This window comes from Coenobita brevimanus, chromosome 57, assembly GCF_032717465.1.
Source record: "Coenobita brevimanus isolate Jiangsu-jjx chromosome 57, ASM3271746v2, whole genome shotgun sequence".
Taxonomy (NCBI): domain Eukaryota; kingdom Metazoa; phylum Arthropoda; class Malacostraca; order Decapoda; family Coenobitidae; genus Coenobita; species Coenobita brevimanus.
In genome coordinates, this window is record NC_137010.1 from 61,065,083 (window position 1) to 61,083,919 (window position 18,837).

At 42.1% G+C, this 18,837-nt stretch overlaps 1 protein-coding gene across 1 annotated transcript in view; it reads left to right on the plus strand.

The window, feature by feature from the left end:
* The window catches only part of LOC145402055 (Ig-like and fibronectin type-III domain-containing protein 1), a 512,409-nt gene that overhangs the window by 429,880 nt on the left and 63,692 nt on the right, over positions 1-18,837 (plus strand). The window contains exons 12-16 of the mRNA XM_080274151.1: positions 6,192-6,395; positions 12,981-13,190; positions 14,993-15,480; positions 16,950-17,125; positions 18,147-18,412. Of these exons, the coding sequence (XP_080130277.1) occupies positions 6,192-6,395; positions 12,981-13,190; positions 14,993-15,480; positions 16,950-17,125; positions 18,147-18,412 (1,344 nt within the window). The remainder of the gene's footprint in view (positions 1-6,191; positions 6,396-12,980; positions 13,191-14,992; positions 15,481-16,949; positions 17,126-18,146; positions 18,413-18,837) is intronic.

The following is an 18,837-nucleotide window of genomic DNA, read 5'->3' on the forward strand; positions in this document are numbered from 1 at the left end:
TGTATTCTAGGTGGCTTGGGATATTTCGTGACGCATCTCCTCAAGCGATTTATTCTGCACGTTACACCACATTATGGGTCGTATTGTAAGCGGCTTTGGGGAATTCGTGACGCCTCATTCGTAGCGATGTGTTCTGGGTTTTATTCTCACGTGGCTTTCTAAAATTTCGTAACACTTCTTCCTTATTGATTTATTTTACACATTGCACCTCAGTAAGTTCTTGCGTTTTTTTTTCTTTTTTTTTGGGGGGGGGGGGGGTGCAAATTATGTGGATATTAAAGCGGCGTAAAAAGCACACGAGTTTGAGTTGTAAATTGCAGGATAAATCGCCAAGGGAAAGTACCACGAAAAATTCAAAGCCAATGGGGAGGTGTGATCATTAAGGCCTCAGTGTGCAGCGGCCTTCACCCTTGGCTGCTTTTGTCTTCTGTCCCACCACACTTAATACCAGTTTTAATATCAATTTTAATACCAGTTTTAATACCAATTTTAATACCAGTTTTAATACCGAGTTCATGCCAGTTTTAATACCAATTTTACTGCCAAATCTAATACTAGTTCTAATACCGAGGTCATACCAGTTTTAAGACTAATTTTGATACCAGTTTTAATACCATTTTAATTTTCATACCAGTTTTAATACCATTTTAATACCGAATTCTTAAGTTTTAATACCAGTTTTGATACCAGTTTTGATACCAGTTTTGATACCAGTTTTGATACCAGTTTTGATACCAGTTTTAATACCAGTTTTGATACCAGTTTTGATACCAGTTTTAATACCAGTTTTAATACCAGTTTTGATACCAGTTTTGATACCAGTTTTGATACCAGTTTTGATACCAGTTTTGATACCAGTTTTAATACCAGTTTTGATACCAGTTTTAATACCATTTTAATACCGAGTTCATACCTGTTTCAATACCAGTGTTAATACTGGTTTTAATACAGTTTTAATACCAGTTTAATACCGAGTTCATACCAGTTTTAATACCAGTTTAATACTGAGTTCATACCAGTTATAATACCATTTTAATACAGAGTTCATACCAGTTTTAATACCAGTTTTATTACCGGTTTTAATACAGTTTTAATACCAGTTTAATACCGAGTTCATATAAGTTTTAATACCAGTTTAATACCGAGTTCATACCAGTTTTAATACCAGTTTAATACCGAGTTCATGCCAGTTTTAATACCAGTTTAATACCGAGTTCATAGCAGTTTTAAATACCTGTTTTAATACAGAGTTAATACCAGATTTAATACCGAGTTAATACCAGTTTTAATACCGAGTTAATACCAGTTCTAGTACCGAGTTAATACCAGTTCTAGTACCAATTTTAATACCAAATTTAATACCAGTTTTAATACGGAGTTCATGCCAGATTTAATACCAATATTTCTTCAGTTCTGGCACACTTCTGCACCATTTTTAGTGTCTCTTTTTTGCCAGTTTAACACCACGTATATTACCAGTAATGTCTTTATTCCTAGCACACTTCAATTCCACTTTTAATACCAGTTTCATTACCAATTTAATACCACTTTTATACCAGTCTTCGTCATTTCTAACATACTCTAGTGCTAGTTTCTCTGTCACAGATTAAATTGCACAAGTAAGCAGAGTGGAAATAAATCCGTTCTGTGTGTGTGTGTGTGTGTGTGTGTGTGTGTGTGTTTTAAATCGCTTCTCTGTCTTAATCAACGCATCTGCCTTCCATTAACCCTTCAGCCCGAGTATGTATTTAATTATATTGTTGTTATCTACAGATGGTTTTATACAACTATAGGAAGACTTGTCATAGTGAAGGGGCAGTGAAGACCACATCTAACTTCACCAGGTCGAAAAGTCTGTCCCAGTGTGAAGAAAATCGTTTGAAAACACACACACACACACACACACACAGTATTATGCCGTCGGATAAAAAGATTTATTACCACCTCTTTCCTCCCAACCCATTGATCTACGAGGTCACAATAGGAGCCCCCCCACAAACTGGAAAACGATGCCACCACTCGCCAGATTACTTAATGTAAAGTGCAAAAATGGGGTCAACTTGAATTACCCTCTGTTATACAATTTTTGTGTTTCTCAACTGAAAATAGGATATCTGTTGATTTATTAACATATAATACTGGAGAAAAAAATGGCTTCGTTTTCTAAATATAATAGAAACGGAAGGTTGCGTCCATCTCAGTTTAGGGACTTTCTACATGCGAGTATTATGTTGCCTGAGTATTGATCGTTGTCATGTTTGTAGGTGGTGAATGTACATTTGTAAGGAAAAATGGTAAATGAATATAACGATATTGTATCTTACATAACAAATGAAGGAAATGTGGTACTTAAACAATCGAAGATCGTATGAACTCACTGAGCCCTTATTAAGGCGCTTAGTTTGTGGGGCCGCCGCCAGGGGCCCAGGGCGGCGCTGATGATGTGTATACACCACACCTGACGCCTGCACCTTTTGAAATCAGCCGATATATCCGGAAAATATAGTGCCATGATCGACTGCGCAGCTAAAATATATGTGGAAAAACAGACTGTAGCTGAACTGAGACGTTTTCTCAAAGCAATAGGAATACCGTGCATTTTAAAATTCGGGTTGCTGATCTCAGCCATGTGAGAATTCGGCTGTACAATTCTTACTGTTATTAAGTGTATAATGGATAGAATCATGTCGGGATTTGCCAAATGAAAGATTTCGATCTTTGGAAACTGTATGATAAATTTTTCGAACAACTGAAACTCATAGCACATGGTAAAAATGTGCTGAATGCAAAAACACGCAATAAGCTTTCATGGCTTTTAATAAACTCTATGGAGAACTTTTCGGTGCAAAACCCATTTTAAGCATCAGTAAAATATCTAAGATGAATATAATACCAGTATAATGCTTTATGCATGAGTAATAATCCCGATAGGAATTTTTAAAAAGAAAGGTACGTCAGTTCTGAGCGGGTAGTGACCCCACGCTATTTAGTGATCCGGCGAGCACTGACAACTTTCTGGAATTTGTGGGGGCTCTAATTCCTCCCATTGGCGAAACTGGTGGTGCATTGGTTAGCACGTCCAGCCTACAGTACATCTACAAGAACCCGAGTTCGAAATTTGGGCCAGTCAGACTTTTAGACAAAACTGGTTACTCCCTTGTCCCTGTTCGTCAGTACAGTTTGGAATGTAGATGTAAATTGGAGTCGCATGTATTCTTGGGAAGATTGGAACTTTGTAAATAATCAGTGAGTCAAGAGGCATTAATCTGACTCTCGTTTTTCTCCTACTTACAGTTTTTCACACCAGTTTTTCCAGCAGCGCATCAGATCCCTGGAGCGATTCACATAAACACCAAGGCATCCATGTGACCAAAGCGAACCAATGAACCGAGACAGAAAGAACGCTCGGTGATTATGATTTTTCTTTATGAAGTCTGGTCATTAAGGATGATTATGCCCTCATTCAGGCCATCATAACCATTTGGGGTACATTTTCTGGATGCTCGGACGGATAATCAATGCTCTTTTAATGGCGTTTGGAGAGTTTGTGCATTTTTCAAAGTGACTCTTGTTGTGAAGCTTCACTTGGATATTGTGAAGATCCGCCAATATGAATGCTATCATAACCATTTGGGCTATACTTTTTGGGTGCTTGGTCGAGATCAGTGCTCTTTTAATGGTATTCGGATATTTCTTTCGTTTTTCAGATTGACTCAGGTTTCGAAGCTTCATTTGGGTATTGCACTTTATAGGTCTGCTCTTCTTAATATGGTATTATGAATAGACTGTAACAATATGCACTCATTATTGGTGTCGTTATTTTGCTGGATATAGCTAGGTATTGATCACACACACACACACACACACACACACACACACACACACACACACACAAAGTAAAAACTTTTCCCTCATTTTCCAGTCGACGCAAGTTAGCAAGGTTCGCGGTGGTGTAATGGAAAGTGTAGCATTCTGAGACATAAATCTAAAATAATGATTCCACCAATGTCTTCCATTATCGATATCGGTGTTTCGCTGGATTTAGTTTTTATCCTTTGGGGTTCAGAGGTGGGAGGAAAGTGGCCTAGTGCAGAGAACGTTTTCCCCCTCAGACCTGATGGAAAGATAGAGGGATTAGATAATGAATGAGTGAAAAATTATTACTGTTACCTATTTTTTTTCTGCCTGAGAGACATTTATATTGTTGTACGAGTTAACCACAGCTTTATATCGCCTCTTTCTATACAATGCCTTTTTAAATTTACTCACCATATGCTGTGTATCTTTCTCTAGGGGTTTGCTATAGCTTTTATTAGCCATCTCACTCCAATAACGCCTTTTTTCACTTTTATCAACAGACGATATTCCTATTATCAACAGACGACTCTAACTCAGGAAAGACCTCTTACGCTGCAGTCGTTAAATACATTACGCTCTTCCTATTCAGGCCCTCCTAAGTTTAATATAATCGCCTGGAGAAAGCAAGAGTAAAATAACAAAGACGTCGCGGTACAGAAGGGGTTAATTTCATCAAAAAGGGATGTCTGTCCACACCGAATGTTTGCTGGTGCTCGTGGGTGCGATAGGGGGAGATCTGTATCACTGCGACCCATACAAGTGGTCCCACTGGGCGCGAGCGGGTGCAGGCGAGAGCTTGGGTGGGTTTTAATGAGGCATAACTCCAGCCCGCGTCAGCAAGTGTTTGGTGAGGACGTGACTTAATTTTGAATGAAGTCGCTTGGAAGTTGTAAGAACAGAATTAAAGATACGTCATTGGGCTGAAGGGATAAATGCTCAGAGAGAGGGTTGAGAGTTGCACGAGTATAGTGCGGATTATTATTATTATTATTTATTTTTTATTATTATTATTATTGTTATTGTTGTTATTAGAGAAGATAAAAAATGATCATGTAGAGGAAGTTTATGCTGGAAGTATGATGAGGGGTAATTACTATTATTATTATTATTATTATTATTATAGTTGTTGTTATTTTTATTATTACATGTGATATATGGTAAGTGTGTCGGGATGTTTGTGTTCGGAATTGTTTAGGAGAGAGAGAGAGAGAGAGCGAGAGAGAGTGTCTTTTAGTGTGTTTGTGCTCATGTATGTTTATTAAAGGTGATTTATTGTTTGTTTGTAAAAGTACTCAGTAGTTGGTGTAAAACCCCCATAAAATGTATGAACTTGTGTGCATGAGAGAGAGAGAGAGAGAGAGAGAGAGAGAGAGAGAGAGAGAGAGAGAGAGAGTGAGAGAGAGAGAGAGAGAGAGAGAGATTTTCCTCTAGTGTGTGCGAAGAAAAAATTATTTTATGGGCAAAAATGTACCGCGTAAAGTTTGGTGTAAGCTTGTTAAGGTGTAAGTAAGGTGGGGCGTTTGGAGAGAGAGAGAGAGAGAGAGAGAGAGTAGAATTTCTGGCTAGTCATCGGTGAACTACCCACATCCCTTTCAACAGCAAGCATTTGATTTCCTTTTGAGATTCGTGTGTGAATTTAGAACCGAATTTCAAGAGGCATTTTTTGCTTTCGTAGCATATTATTGTTAGCGATTTATTACTATTCTTACACCTTAGTATTCCCTTGTGTGGTATTTTCTATGTATTTTTAGTTTCATTGTAGTTTGCACCATTGACCAGGGAGAGGATATTGAGGTCTAATGAGCAGAATGAGTTGCCAAGGAAGAGATGTTGCGAAATCCCCCCATAGCCATTTAAATTACGGGCCCTTTTTATGTGTGGGATTTTTTTTTTTTCTTGCATTGATTGTGTTCTTCATCCACGTCGGCACTGGCTTTGAAGTTACCCTGGAATTTAAGCTGCACGGATCGTATATTGTAATCAGATATTCACTCATTTTCCAGGTGCTGTGTGTGTGTGTGTGTGTGTGTGTGTGTGTGTGTGTGTGTGTGTGTGTGTTGACCTGAGAGAAATCTGACGTACTCATGTTTTCCTGTGTATATTTATGAAACATTATGTAAGTTTTCTGCAGCTGTTTGTGGGCGACCATCATTCCTTTCCATAACAAGCTTTTCTTATCCTTTTCAGTTTTTCAGCATAACGTGTGCAACGTAAGTAATAGTATTGTTCTTGATCTAGCTATGATTGTCTTAAACTATGGGAGTTTTGTTATTTATAAGTGTGGTGAGGTGTCATGATCCCCTTATACAACATGCCATTCGATTCTTTTCCAGATGTCTTCGAAACCTCTGTGATCCCAGCAATAGGTTTATCAGTGAGCCGGATATGATAGTGTGTGCGCCGTGGGCCACCGAAGCCTTCTCCTGCCTCGCCAATCAGATGGACCACTCCGACTGCTGCAGGGAGAGAGGACTGCCCCCGCTGTGTGTCGAGCTGTGTACGGGGAATGTGACGCAGATCGACTATAAGTACTTCAGGTGAGAGAGAGAGAGAGAGAGAGAGAGAGAGAGAGAGAGAGAGAGAGAGGCTGCCAGCGTAAGATTTCTGTCCCAGTGTCTATGCTTTCATCTCCAGCTTCCTTTCTGGTCCCTGTATAATTGGTGTTGTAGATGGCCACTGTTCGTCTTCTAAAGCTATTATTAGTGGTGTTCTTTAATGATTCTGCCCTGCCATCACTTACCTTCCTTTTATACACCAGAGATATTCTGAGCTACATGTTTACAGTAGCCCTCTCCACTGATACGCTAATGATTCCACCTCTGACACTTTAATTCTTTTCTCGTCTTTCTCAACAGTTACTTCACTGGGCACGGAATTACACAGTGGCACACTTGGTTTCAGAATTGTCCATTATATCTACTTGGGATAAAAGACACGTCGTTGTCTTTAATAAATAAAACAATCAGTTCCTTCAATTTTTTTACTCCGTTTAATTATACCACAAGAATACACTTTTAATATCCAACAACACAAATCAGTCCTTCACCATCCCTCAGTATTTCTGGGACTTCTTTATCTCGAGACCTTGCCTGAAAAAAATAATATTAATTGCAAAATCTGCTTCCCAGAGATTGGATGTGCTGGACCAACTCTTCATTTTCTTTACCTTTGCACAGCTGTTGACTTTGTACAGGGACCTTATTCTCCCCTGTATTGCCTTGTTGTGGGGGATGGAGGCTCACCGCTTTAACCCCTTCAAACCAGATCAAGGTTAAGACATTTCATCAGATCCCGTACTCTCTGACTCCGTTCACCATCCCACGCTTCACCGCACTGTCACATCGTTATCCTTTTGCTGTCGCTGTTTCAATGACCACTGTTTTTCTGCACAGTCTGCCAGCATTGATTCCCCATTACAGCAGGCGTGCAGCACCTGTCTAGCATCGCAGTCTCACCCTCTTTCTGGCAGTCTTTTCATTGCAGCCCTTCATGTAGGCAACTGGTCAGCTCTGGAACTGTCTTCTTTAGTCTCTGTTTCCCTCCATAACCCCAGTTCTTTTAAACGCAGACTCAGGATATCTCGAAATGAGGATTCTGGCGTTCGGCTTTCTCTTGTTCAGTTTTCCCGGAAAGAACTCTTTAGGGATTCCAGCCGTTGATTATTTTTGCTTAAAATATTCAGGTAAGAGAGAGAGAGAGAGAGAGAGAGAGAGAGAGCATAATTTTTGCTCTAGTGTGTGGTCAGAGAAAATTTGGGTAAAAATATGCCACATAAATTTTGGTATAAGCTTGTTAAAGTATAAGTAAGGTGGGACATTGTGGACCGAGAAAGAGAGAGAGAGAGAGAGAGAGAGAGAGAGAGAGAGAGAGAGAGAGAGAGAGTATAATTTTTGCTTCAGTGTGTGAAGAAAAAAACGTTCGGAAAAACGCCACATGAATTTTCGTATAAGCTTTTTAAAGTGTAAGTGAGGAGGGTCATTGTGGAGAGAGAGAGAGAGAGAGAGAGAGTTATATTATGACACAGACCACACAGACGAAGCGGTCCTCACTAGGTGGTCGGACCAGAGGAGAAAGACAGTTATTACTTTCAGATGTTCAGTAATTGGACAGAGAGAGAGAGAGAGAGAGAGAGAGAGAGAGAGAAATGGAGAAATGAATTCCCCGAGCTAGGCAACTAAGGCCATATAGCCCCGCTGGGGTTACAGGAGGGAGCTACCCCTCCCGGCAACGGTAGCCCGGGCGAGGCTCGAACTTGCGACCTCCCGATCACAAGCTCAGCGCGCTACCACTGTGCTACCGCGCCCCCCAGAGAGAGAGAGAGAGAGAGAGAGAGAGATTTTTCGATACTTACTAGGTGATCAGACCTGAATTGAAAGACTTACTTGCTCAGTTAGTATGTTCAGTAGTAGGATACGAGAAAGAGAGAGAGAGAGAGAGAGAGAGAGAGAGAGAGAGTCCGTTTCTGCACTCGACAGTAATGGTAACCCAGGAGGTGTTACCCCACATGTGTTCTCTCACCCCTTTCACACCAACCCCCACTTTATCTCCGGCACGCGTTTCAGCCTCCTTACTGCATTCTGGGCCAGGTACAGGTATGAGTCAGACGGTCCTTTGCCAGTATTGTGCCCTGTTTTCCATATTTCTTATTCCCAAACAACAGAGAGTATCCTTCCTTCTCTTATTTTTGTTTTTTTAAGCCTAATATTCTTCCATGCGTTCCATATTTCTCATTCCTGCCCAAATGACAGAAAATATCCTTCTGTGTCATATTCGTTTTTCTGTATGCTTCATATTTCTTCTTGCCTTCCATATTTTTTCTTCCTCCCCAAATGACAGAGGGTGTTTGTTCATCTCATATTCTTGTGTTGTGTGCTCCATGTCACAGGAAAACACTTCACACAGCACCTTTCGTTGCCACGGCCGGTGCAGGGCTATCGGCCAACTTTGTTCATGGCTGTGCTCTAGATTATATCATTGTTTTCTCTGACCAAGGTTTATTTTCAGTTTGTGGGTTCATTCTGTCTCATTACCTGTACATTCTGATTCATTTCCACTATTTTCATTTTTTAGGCCATTTTTTTTTTTTCTTCTTAGGAGTTGCATATCGCCCTGGACGGGATAGATGCAACCTTCAATATTCTGTTCAGTGCATGATTTCTATTGATGCTAAGTAAAAGAGTCTAAAAGTAGGATCGGTATACTGAAACAGTCACAACAAAACTCTGCAACCCAGCCCACAGCAGGACACTCTGTGAAGCCAGTGGGCACACAACAAACTGATATAATACCACAGGCAGCCCTAAAACGATTTTCGTAACAGTAACATAATCCTGCAACCATTTTCTGTCCGGGAGCTAAGCAACACTTTTCGATAGAACCTTCCTCCTCTTCCTCTCGGAAACGAGCCGTGCCTAGCTCAGTTACACAGCACGCGGTGGAGTGGAAAAAAGACGTCATCTGATCGAAAGAGCTTAAACTTATTTTTTGGTGGCGTTGTTTGCGCTGTGTTACTTGGAATGGAGAGATTTTTTTTTTTAGCTGAGTTTTTCTGCCGAGTTGACAATTTTATGTGACATTTTTGCCATTTCCTGTTGCTGAGTATTTGTGGTGATGAATTTGTTATTGGTGTAGGAGTGGACATGGAAGTGCACGTACCGCTAAAAGGAACAACTTGGGAAAAAGTAGGCCAACTATTCCACTGCATCCACATCATTTAAAGGGCATGGCAGTCACTTCCTTCCCTGACATACATAAAAGATAATCATCCATGAGTAGAGAAATACACCAAGCCTCTGGCTGCTTGGAAGTGTTGCCCACCAGAGGGAAGTGTGGAGCAAAAGGAGTGCAACGTTAGGCAGAAAAACACATCAAGCCTCTCTCAGCTTAGGAATACTAGCCACCATAGGGAAGTGTAAAGCAGTAGAGGTGAAATAATAAGCAGATAAGCACACCAAGTCTTTATCAGCGTTGAAATATTAGCCACAAGAGGTTTGTGTGAAGTAAAAGAGGTGAAATATTAATTCTCTCTCAGCTTGGGATTATTAACCAGCAGAGAAAAACGAGAGGTGGGGGAGGTGAATTACTGTGTGCATTTTTGCCTGCAATTGTACAAACCACTGTAACCCATAAACTATAAAATATCTCGGGCTACCTCCCCCCCTCCCCCTTCGCTGTGGATATGGACAAGAAAAGCCTTCCAAATGTGTGAAAAGGAGAGAGAGAGAGAGAGAAGGCCAAACCCTACGAACAGGAGCACTAATGCGAACCAGACCAGAGAAGTCATGTCGTTAATGCGTCCAATAATAGACGCAATCAAGACTGACGTTTAAATCATCCCTCATTAGGAGCTCCAGATTGCAGTGCTTGTCCTCTGTGATCCTTGGGGGGTTGGGGGAAAAGCCAGGTGCAGGATGATGGATGGCAGGCCTCTCACGGAAGGATTCTATATATTCAGGAGCGGGAGCCCTCATGTGGTAGCACTGAGGACGGTTGAACTACTTGGATATGCAGACGTCTCTCAGCTACTTCCCTTTCCCCCGAAAGAAGGCTGGTGGTCTGGAGAAGGGACACTCAAGCCTGTAGTCCACCGGGTTCATTTGTTAAAAGGGCCGTGGGTCACAGTTACAACTTCATAACACCTGACCGCCGGAACAGTGCAAAAAGGTGCTACAGATCACACGTATCTCCTGCAGCAGAGAAATGGCGAAAGAAAAGGGATGACAAAAGCCTAAACCTGAAAGAATTTAAGCTAACATGTCAAATGACACAGTTGATAGTCGCACACATCTCGATCGCAACTTAATCCAAAAGGATATTCACTGTCATTGGACTCAGACTTCACACGCATCCCAGATGCGCACCACGCGCACCCCAGACACACCCCAGACACGCCTCTGTGGATGTGGCAAAACAGAAGGAAATTAGTGTAAAAAACATGAAATTCTGCGGTTGCATAATGCCAGCTTTCATTCTTCATATAACCCATAAAAAAAAAAATGTTACCCTTGTGGTGTGATGCAATATGACATAAGGACCAAGGGTTCTGAACCAGTACCAAATGAACAGTTTCACTTTTACAAATCATTTCAGAGTTCATCGCACCCAGAGGTAACGATAATTTTTTTTGGTGGGTGTACAATGACTTAGTGAACGGCTCAGTTACGGATACACATTGGATTCGTGAGAGAGAGAGAGAGAGAGAGAGAGAGAGAGAGAGAGAGAGAGAGAGAGTTGCTGTCATGATCTGAGCAACTCTCTTCTTCAATTCCATCAACAGCAGATATTTTTTATATACCCGAGAGTGAGTCATAGGAGCCGGAATAAGTAGGGGTGAGAAAGGGGTAGGAAGGGATGGGGGTAGGGGTGGGGAGGAGGCATGGGTAAGGAGGGGGGAAGGGGTGGGGAGGGGGCAGGGGTGGGAAGGGGCTAGAGGTTGGAAGGGGGCAGGGATGGGAGGTGGGTGAGGGTGGGGAGGGGGCAGGAGTGGGAAGGGGGCAAGGGTGAGAAGGGGGTAGGGGTGGGAAGGGTTGGGGGAGGGGTGGAACCAAGTTAAAGAGGATGGAAGGAAGAAAGGTAACCTAATTACGGGCGGCTCAAGGTAGGATTCAAGAGCAAGGTAATTTTTATGAACCAGGCATATTAATCAACTGAGGCCTGGCACGATTTATTTTATTATATTTATTCAATACCTTGACGATTTTATTCAGCTTTGGATAGACTTTTTGTACTGGAAGATTTATAGAGCCTTGGTAAAGCCCTTCAGTGCGAGAGGCCTTATATATAGAGCTTTGATAAACCCCTTCAGTACGAGAGGCCTTATTTGTAGAGCCTTGATAAACCCATTTAGTACAAGGGCCATTTTATAGAGCCTAAAGAAATCTAAATGAGTTGAGTTATAAATCGTCTGGAATAAGCTATAAAGGACGTCAGCCGTGTACAGTGAGTTAAGGCTGGCTCGTGTAATAAAGGGAGACACGTGGAGATTGATGAGGCGAGGGAACTGACAGGGGATCGAGCTGGTTGGATGGCTTTTGTACGGAGGAGCCCATGACAAGGCTTGGCACCTCTTCATGAAACTGATAATCGACGGAGTGACTCGTATATGCCAGGTGTATGTGAAATGGATTTATAAAAGAAAACTATCCTCCCTCCTCCACAGAAAAAAATGCTGATGGTTAGGCTTTTGCGGTGGAGCCAGGATTCTGATGGCTGGAATGGTGTGTGAGTGATTATGTGGCCCATTTCAGAGAACCTGCTGTTGGTACTTCGTCTTTTGTGCTTTCTCTTTCCTTGTACTCGTATTCTGGGCTCCAAATAACGCTTTCCATAACTGGGAAAAAGGGTTGATGATGATGATGGTGATGATGATGATGATGATGATGATGATATTTCTGACGTCAGTTTGTCACAGAATGAATTATAGTTGCGTTGGAAGTTCCCCTGTCAAGTGAGTGCTACATATCTTCTATAAAACAATAGTTTCTCCTAACTCTTCACTTTGAATTTCATGGAATTCTCTGCCCACCTCTTACTCCCACTCAATTTCTGGTTTGCCACGCTGTTACCTTTCTTTACTATTTTGTCATGTGGTCTAAGGCGTGAACCATCCTTGTACCACATAAGTTTTTAAACCTATCAGGCAGCTGGAACGTCTCTCGTGTGAATAATATTGTTTGCCAATTCCTCTGTTGGCTACGTGTGTGACAGTGAGTAGTACCCACCAACAAGGTTAGTTGACTCCAGGAATGAAGGTGCTGTTGGTCGCATAGTGAGCCCGTGTGTTACTGTCTTTAGTGAACTTATAGCGTTGACAGACTGTTGGATATCCACTACATAATGTCCTATTGCTGGATTAGTGTAATACGGTGTACTTGTATCTGTCTAACTAGCTACCGTATCTATCTATCTGTTTATTTATCTATCTTCTGTCTATCTCTCTATCTGTCTGTATGTCTGTGTCTATCTGTATGATGTAGGACGAACGCAGGAATTATTGTGTTCTGTGGTGAAGGAGAAGGTTCCACCTCTGCAAGAAATGTGTTGAGTTAAATTAGTATCCCCCAGCAGAGTGATTCACCATTGTGTATTCCAGCCGTATAACCACATTTGCCCCTTACCCTCAGGTGTGTGGACTACTTTAACGACTACCGCAGCTGCCTCATGAAGGGCTACAACGTGCTGCCTGGCCCGCCCTCCATCATCACCGTCACCAACATCCACCCCACCTTCGTCCTGCTCCACTGGTCCCCGCCCGACGTCTTGGGGGATTCCGTCACGGCCTATCACGCCTTCTACAGACCCATCCAGCCCAGCCGAGAGTGTGAACGCAAGTGGTGAGTACACAGTAGTTTCTTTTCGTCTGGCGGAACTGGGTCACTCCCATAAGTTGAACACCAAGTCGTGGTTACATGATATTCAGTGAGCCTTACTTATGAGTTGGGAATTATTCTTCTTGGTTACTAGTCTAAACGGCCCTTTGTTTTGACATCACCTGTCCTTAAAATGAGCTGAAAGAGGTTAAGGATCTTTGGTTAGAACAAGAGCGAAATAGGAAAGACATGTTGTAAGCAAGAAATATTGTGTTTTGATGATTGGAGGTCATAGGTAGCGGAAAGACAGACTAAGGAAGACAGTTGGGAAGTTGACCAGTTGCATATATTAAAGACTTATTCTAGTTCAGTCTTGCATTACAGAGATGGACAGACTTTGGGTGTAGCTGTGTAGGTGGATGGGTGATGCAAGACCGCTGTAATGAAAATGGAATGCGAGCAAAGAGTTGGGATGAACAGTAACAGAGAGAGGGAGAGAGAGAGAGAATCTAGTATGCGTGACCAAAATCTGTGGACAAAATGGTGTCACGTATATTTTCGCAGTGGTAGGTGGTGGCGACCATCATCCACTCACTTGATGTAGTGCTGCCTACTTCTTCCTTAGCCTTTATCATTCTTTTTCTGTGCTGCCATCCTCTCTTCCTATTTCTCCCATCTTTCCTGTCACTACATATTGCTTTTCTTTCCGTTACAGGTGGCTTTACATTGAGTGACAAGCCAAATGGTTTCCTGTAAGCCAAGAAACCATTTACAGCGCTGGGTGGTAACCATATAACCGAACCATACGTGCTCCCTACGTGTCAAGTGGGTTGGTGGAGGGTTAGTGCCCCTCCCTGTAAAACAAATAACTCAAGAGTCAAATGGCCACCCCGTACGGGATTATGGCGTCTGGCAATAGATAGATAGATAGATAGTATATTTTCGTATAAGCTTGTTAAATCACAGGTAATGTGGGGCATTGTGGAGAGAGAGAGAGAGAGAGAGAGAGAGAGAGAGAGAGAGAGAATTATATTATTTCTTCTTGTTATTACATTAGGTTAGTTCTCATTATTTCTCATCATCAGGATCACTGTGATGACTAACACGGCAGTTCAGTTTATAAATACCAGTCCTCTCTCTTGTGTCACCTGCCAGAAAAAGAAAAAGAAAAAGAAAGAAACAATGGCAGTATGAGAGGAAGATTGAGACTGAAGTGGGGGTACATACTGGAAAATTAGTTCTCCCTCCCATCCAGTTCTCCGTATACAGTTAGGCTTCATGGTTCAAGTGATAGGACAAGACTGTGTTTGTTAATATTTGACTGGAAGGACAGCCATATAAGAGATGAACTGTGGAATGTAGGTAGTAAAAACAAATAATTGAACAAAGTGACTAGATTTACAGGTATTGCAAGAAACTTAAAGTCTGTCTGTAAATTCCAGTGTGAAGGGTGTGGGTGGTGCTGGGGGTTTGTGTATGAGGTAAGAAAGCATGGTGGGATGGAGTAATAATTAGTTGTAGAGGCATTTTTCTTACATCTCCCTAGAATATACTCAGAGATAAGGCATGTGGCAGTAGGCTGTTGATGTTCCTGTGTCTCAGGGCTCCTCGGACCGTGAACAGGTAGATTGCAAGCTGAAGTTGCTCTTATGTTGCACTCTGCCATCCTCCGTTCAGGGGATAGGGAGTTGAGGGACGTCTAACTGGGCAGAGAAGCTGCCTGGTTTTACTGGCACCACCACTTAAAGGCCTCCCTCTCCTGTACCTTTACCATTAGGTAAATTGCTGGATGCATGTGACTGACTGTATTTCGGTTTTGTCATCAGGTTCATCAACAACATGGAGGTGTCGTACCACGGGATCTACACGGATAAGTCACCCTACGTCCTGGAGAAGCTCTGTGAGGACACCGAGTACGAGGTGTACGTACAGGCAGTCAACAAGCACGGCACTGGCGATCCTTCAGAGCGTGTGCTGTTCCGTACACCCACACAGGAACACGAACGTAAGCTGGCAGACAATAGCTACAACGTCACCGCCTGCTGTCGTAACATCGATGTCAGTCCGGGATGTATGCCGCTTTGTGACTACAACGCACGCATGTCCCACGTTCGGGTACTAGCGGCAACTTGCACTAACGAACTGTCCAAGCTCTTGCGGTGTGTTGTTGGAGGACGCAACCACCAACCCTGCTGCCAACGGAGAGGTGTGCCTGTAGCTTGTATGTCCCTGTGTGCCGGGTCCTTCTCCAGCCAGGCCACTCCAGCCATCTGTATGCCCTATATTGGGAACATTATGATGTGTCTCGAGGAAGGTGGGTTTATGTCCTTTGCTTCATTAACAACACTCCACCTGCTTCAACCACGTAGCGTGTATGCATCCTCACTACTCCCAGCACGTCATCTAATTCCATCTCATATCTTACATCTCTCCCTACCTCACAGCTTACCCTCTTTCACAAAAATACTCTTATTTCAACCTTCATTGTACCTCAGCCTTACCTTACCTCACCTTACACTTTATCTTGTCACACATCTGTCTTTACCGGTTTCATCAAATGCATATGTTGTATGTGAATCAAATGACAGTACAGTACACTCACATTAACTTCTCCAATGAAGGAAGTCTGTCAGAAACTGGACTGAATGTTTTGTCGGTAACCAAAACTAAACGCGTAAATCCCCTGATAGGAGGAGTTAGTAATTGTTTCAGACGCATTTAGTCAAAGGCCTCTCAGGCTAGATAACATTATGTGCAACGACCAGTAGCTTGGATAAGATGCCAAACCAAATTATACACTAAAATTCTTCACAGTCTTATTATATTATAGATTTTTACCTCCGCCACGGAGGTTATGTTTTTGCCGGCGTTTGTTTGTTTGTTTGTCTGTCTGTCCGTCTGTCTGTCTGTCTGTCTGTCTATTCCTTTGTGTGTCTGTCTGTCTGTTACCAGGATAACTCAAAAAGTTACGAACGGATTTTGATGAAATTTTTTTGGAAGGGCCAAGGAAGAAATTATTAAATTTTGGGGCGGACCCACAATATCCGGCATAATATCTCCAAATGTTCTCAGTGAATTTCAGTGGAATTTTGTGGAAAGGTGGGCCATGGACCAAGAAAGAATTTATTAAATTTGGGGGCGTATCCAGATGCGGATTCGGATCCGGATCCGATATCCACAGATCTATTAGCAGGATTATGCAAAAAGTGATGAACGGATTTTTGATGAAGTTTTGTGGAAGGGTGGACCATGGGCCAAGGAAGAAATGATTATAATTTGGGGGCGGATCTGGATCCGAATCCGGAGTATCCCGTACAGTATCTCCAAAAGTTCTCAATGAAATTCAATGAAATTTTGTGGAAAGTTGGGCCATGGACCAAGAAAGAATTTATTATATTTGGAGGAGGGTCCGGATCTTTTTTAATGGCAATGGCATTGGCAGAGGTATGCGCTCTCTGAGTGCTTTCAAGTTTATTAAGATATGCCATTAAAATTACCAGACCCCTGATGACTATTTAGCTGAGTTTCGGTAGCTTTAATAGGTCTTGATCTTGAAAATCATTATGGAGAGAAGATAGTTATTATTTTTTCTACCTTACTTTTTTTTTCTGTTATACATTTTGGTGCTTGTGTGTGTGTGTGTGCTTGTGTGTGTGTGTGTGTGTGTGTGTGTGTGTGTGTGTGTGTAACATTGTTGATGGTGAAACGTAAGTTTTTGGTCTGCCTAGCCCGATGCGTTTGTATGGTCTGTGTAACCCTTTAACCCCCCTGATGGTGATGCAGGTGTGGTTGACCTCCCTGGCCCTGTGATGGACCTACACGCGACCAAGGTCAGTGACGGGGAGGTGACCCTGGTGTGGCAGCCTCCCAACAAGGGCTCCAACGTCACCCAGTACCAACTTCACTACCAGAAGGTCGACAAAAACTCTGCTTCGAGGGCTGTGTTTGCGCTCAATAATGTAAGTGGATTCCAAGGCAGTGTTTGCATTCTGAATTATACAGTAAGTGGATTCCAATGCAGTGTACGTGCTCAGTAATGTAAGTAGCTTGAGATACTGTGTAGGTGTTCAGCAGAGTGTCTTCAAATACTGTGCACGTGTTCAGTAATTTTCAATAAGTGGCTTTCAGTGATGTAGGTGGCTTCAAATTCATGTTAACTTCACACTTAACTCTGTACAATAAATAGCCCACAAAGGTGTGTGCAAGGCTATATGATCAGCAAACTAAGTCGCCCCTGTATATAATTTCATCGCATTTACATTGCCTCTTCGGGGAAAAATAGTTTCCATAGAAATAAGGTCTGTTTCATGATACCTAAAAAATTTTGAAATGTTGGAATAAAGGTGTGTGACGAGGTTTCCATCCAACACCAACGGGGCTGACGTACACGGTCGTCATGGTAACAGATCTTTTAAAGTCTGTTCGAGGGTACAGTAGGGGACAGTAATATGGCTCCACATTTCTTTTTAGCTGAGCGAATGGAAGCTCTCACTTATTATTCTGCGAAGATTGTGAGGCTTCATAGATCGCATCCCCGGGTTTTAATAGTCATTGTTCTGATTCATTATTAACCATCATGAAGTGTGTCACCCATTATGTCCGCAACTGTACACGTAAATATATTGAAAGGATTTCCTAAAAGTGTGTGACGATGCTTCTGACACCAATAGACTATGATAGATGTGGTTTTCCTGATAAGAAGTACCGTGAAAGATACTTTAAGGTTGTATAAATCCCTCTGACAAACCTCTTTGATACAGTAGCATATTTCTAATTTACTCATACTTCTTCGAGACGATTGTTTTGCTCACGAGAAACATTTATGTATTGATTTATTGATGAGTTAGATATGGGCTACATTAACCTCGTTTGTAAGAGAGTTTCCTTAGTTTAATATAAGAATCTAATGGTACCAAGAAAAAACGAATAATTTTTCATCGGATTGAAGGGGTTAATTGTGACTATATTTGACACCAACAGACCATGAACGTATCTGACACGGTGGCCACGGTGTCAAACCTGCAGAAGGACCAGATGTACAACTTCTTCGTGATTTCCTTGAACGAGATGGGCACCTCCCTGCCCTCCTCCGTGCTCACCATCAACGCCAGCGAGGAGACAAGCGAGGGCATCATTGCGGGTGTGTCCTCGGCGCCTCATAGCTTGGTCCTGGATGCTAAAACTGCCACCAGCCTTACTGTCGTGTGGCAGCCTCCCGAACTGGCTCACCCCACTGATAGATTTACGTACGTCAGTCGCCAGCATGTCTTTGTGTGTGGATCATTGGAAGACACTAGGCTATGAGGCCTAGGATGGATAAAGTAGTTCTAGTATTTGTATTATGGTGATTGTTGTTGTTATTATTATTGTTATTATTATTATTATTATTATTATTATTAGTAGTAGTAGTAGTAGCAGCAGCAACAGAAATAGTAGTAATTTATGTAGAGTTACGTTAATCTTTGCATTCATTTTTCTTTTGCTGTCTCTAAGGCACTACAGTACAAGTCCTGGTATAGTTGAAGTTGTAGAAGTATTATTAGTTGTAGTGGTAAGTGAAGCGATAGTAACATGTGTGGCCGTATGTGTAGTTGTTGTTGTTGCTGTGGTTGTAGGTTAAGGGAGCAAGTTCAGTCCCACTTATGGTGTGCAGTGCTGTTGTTAGTGTAGT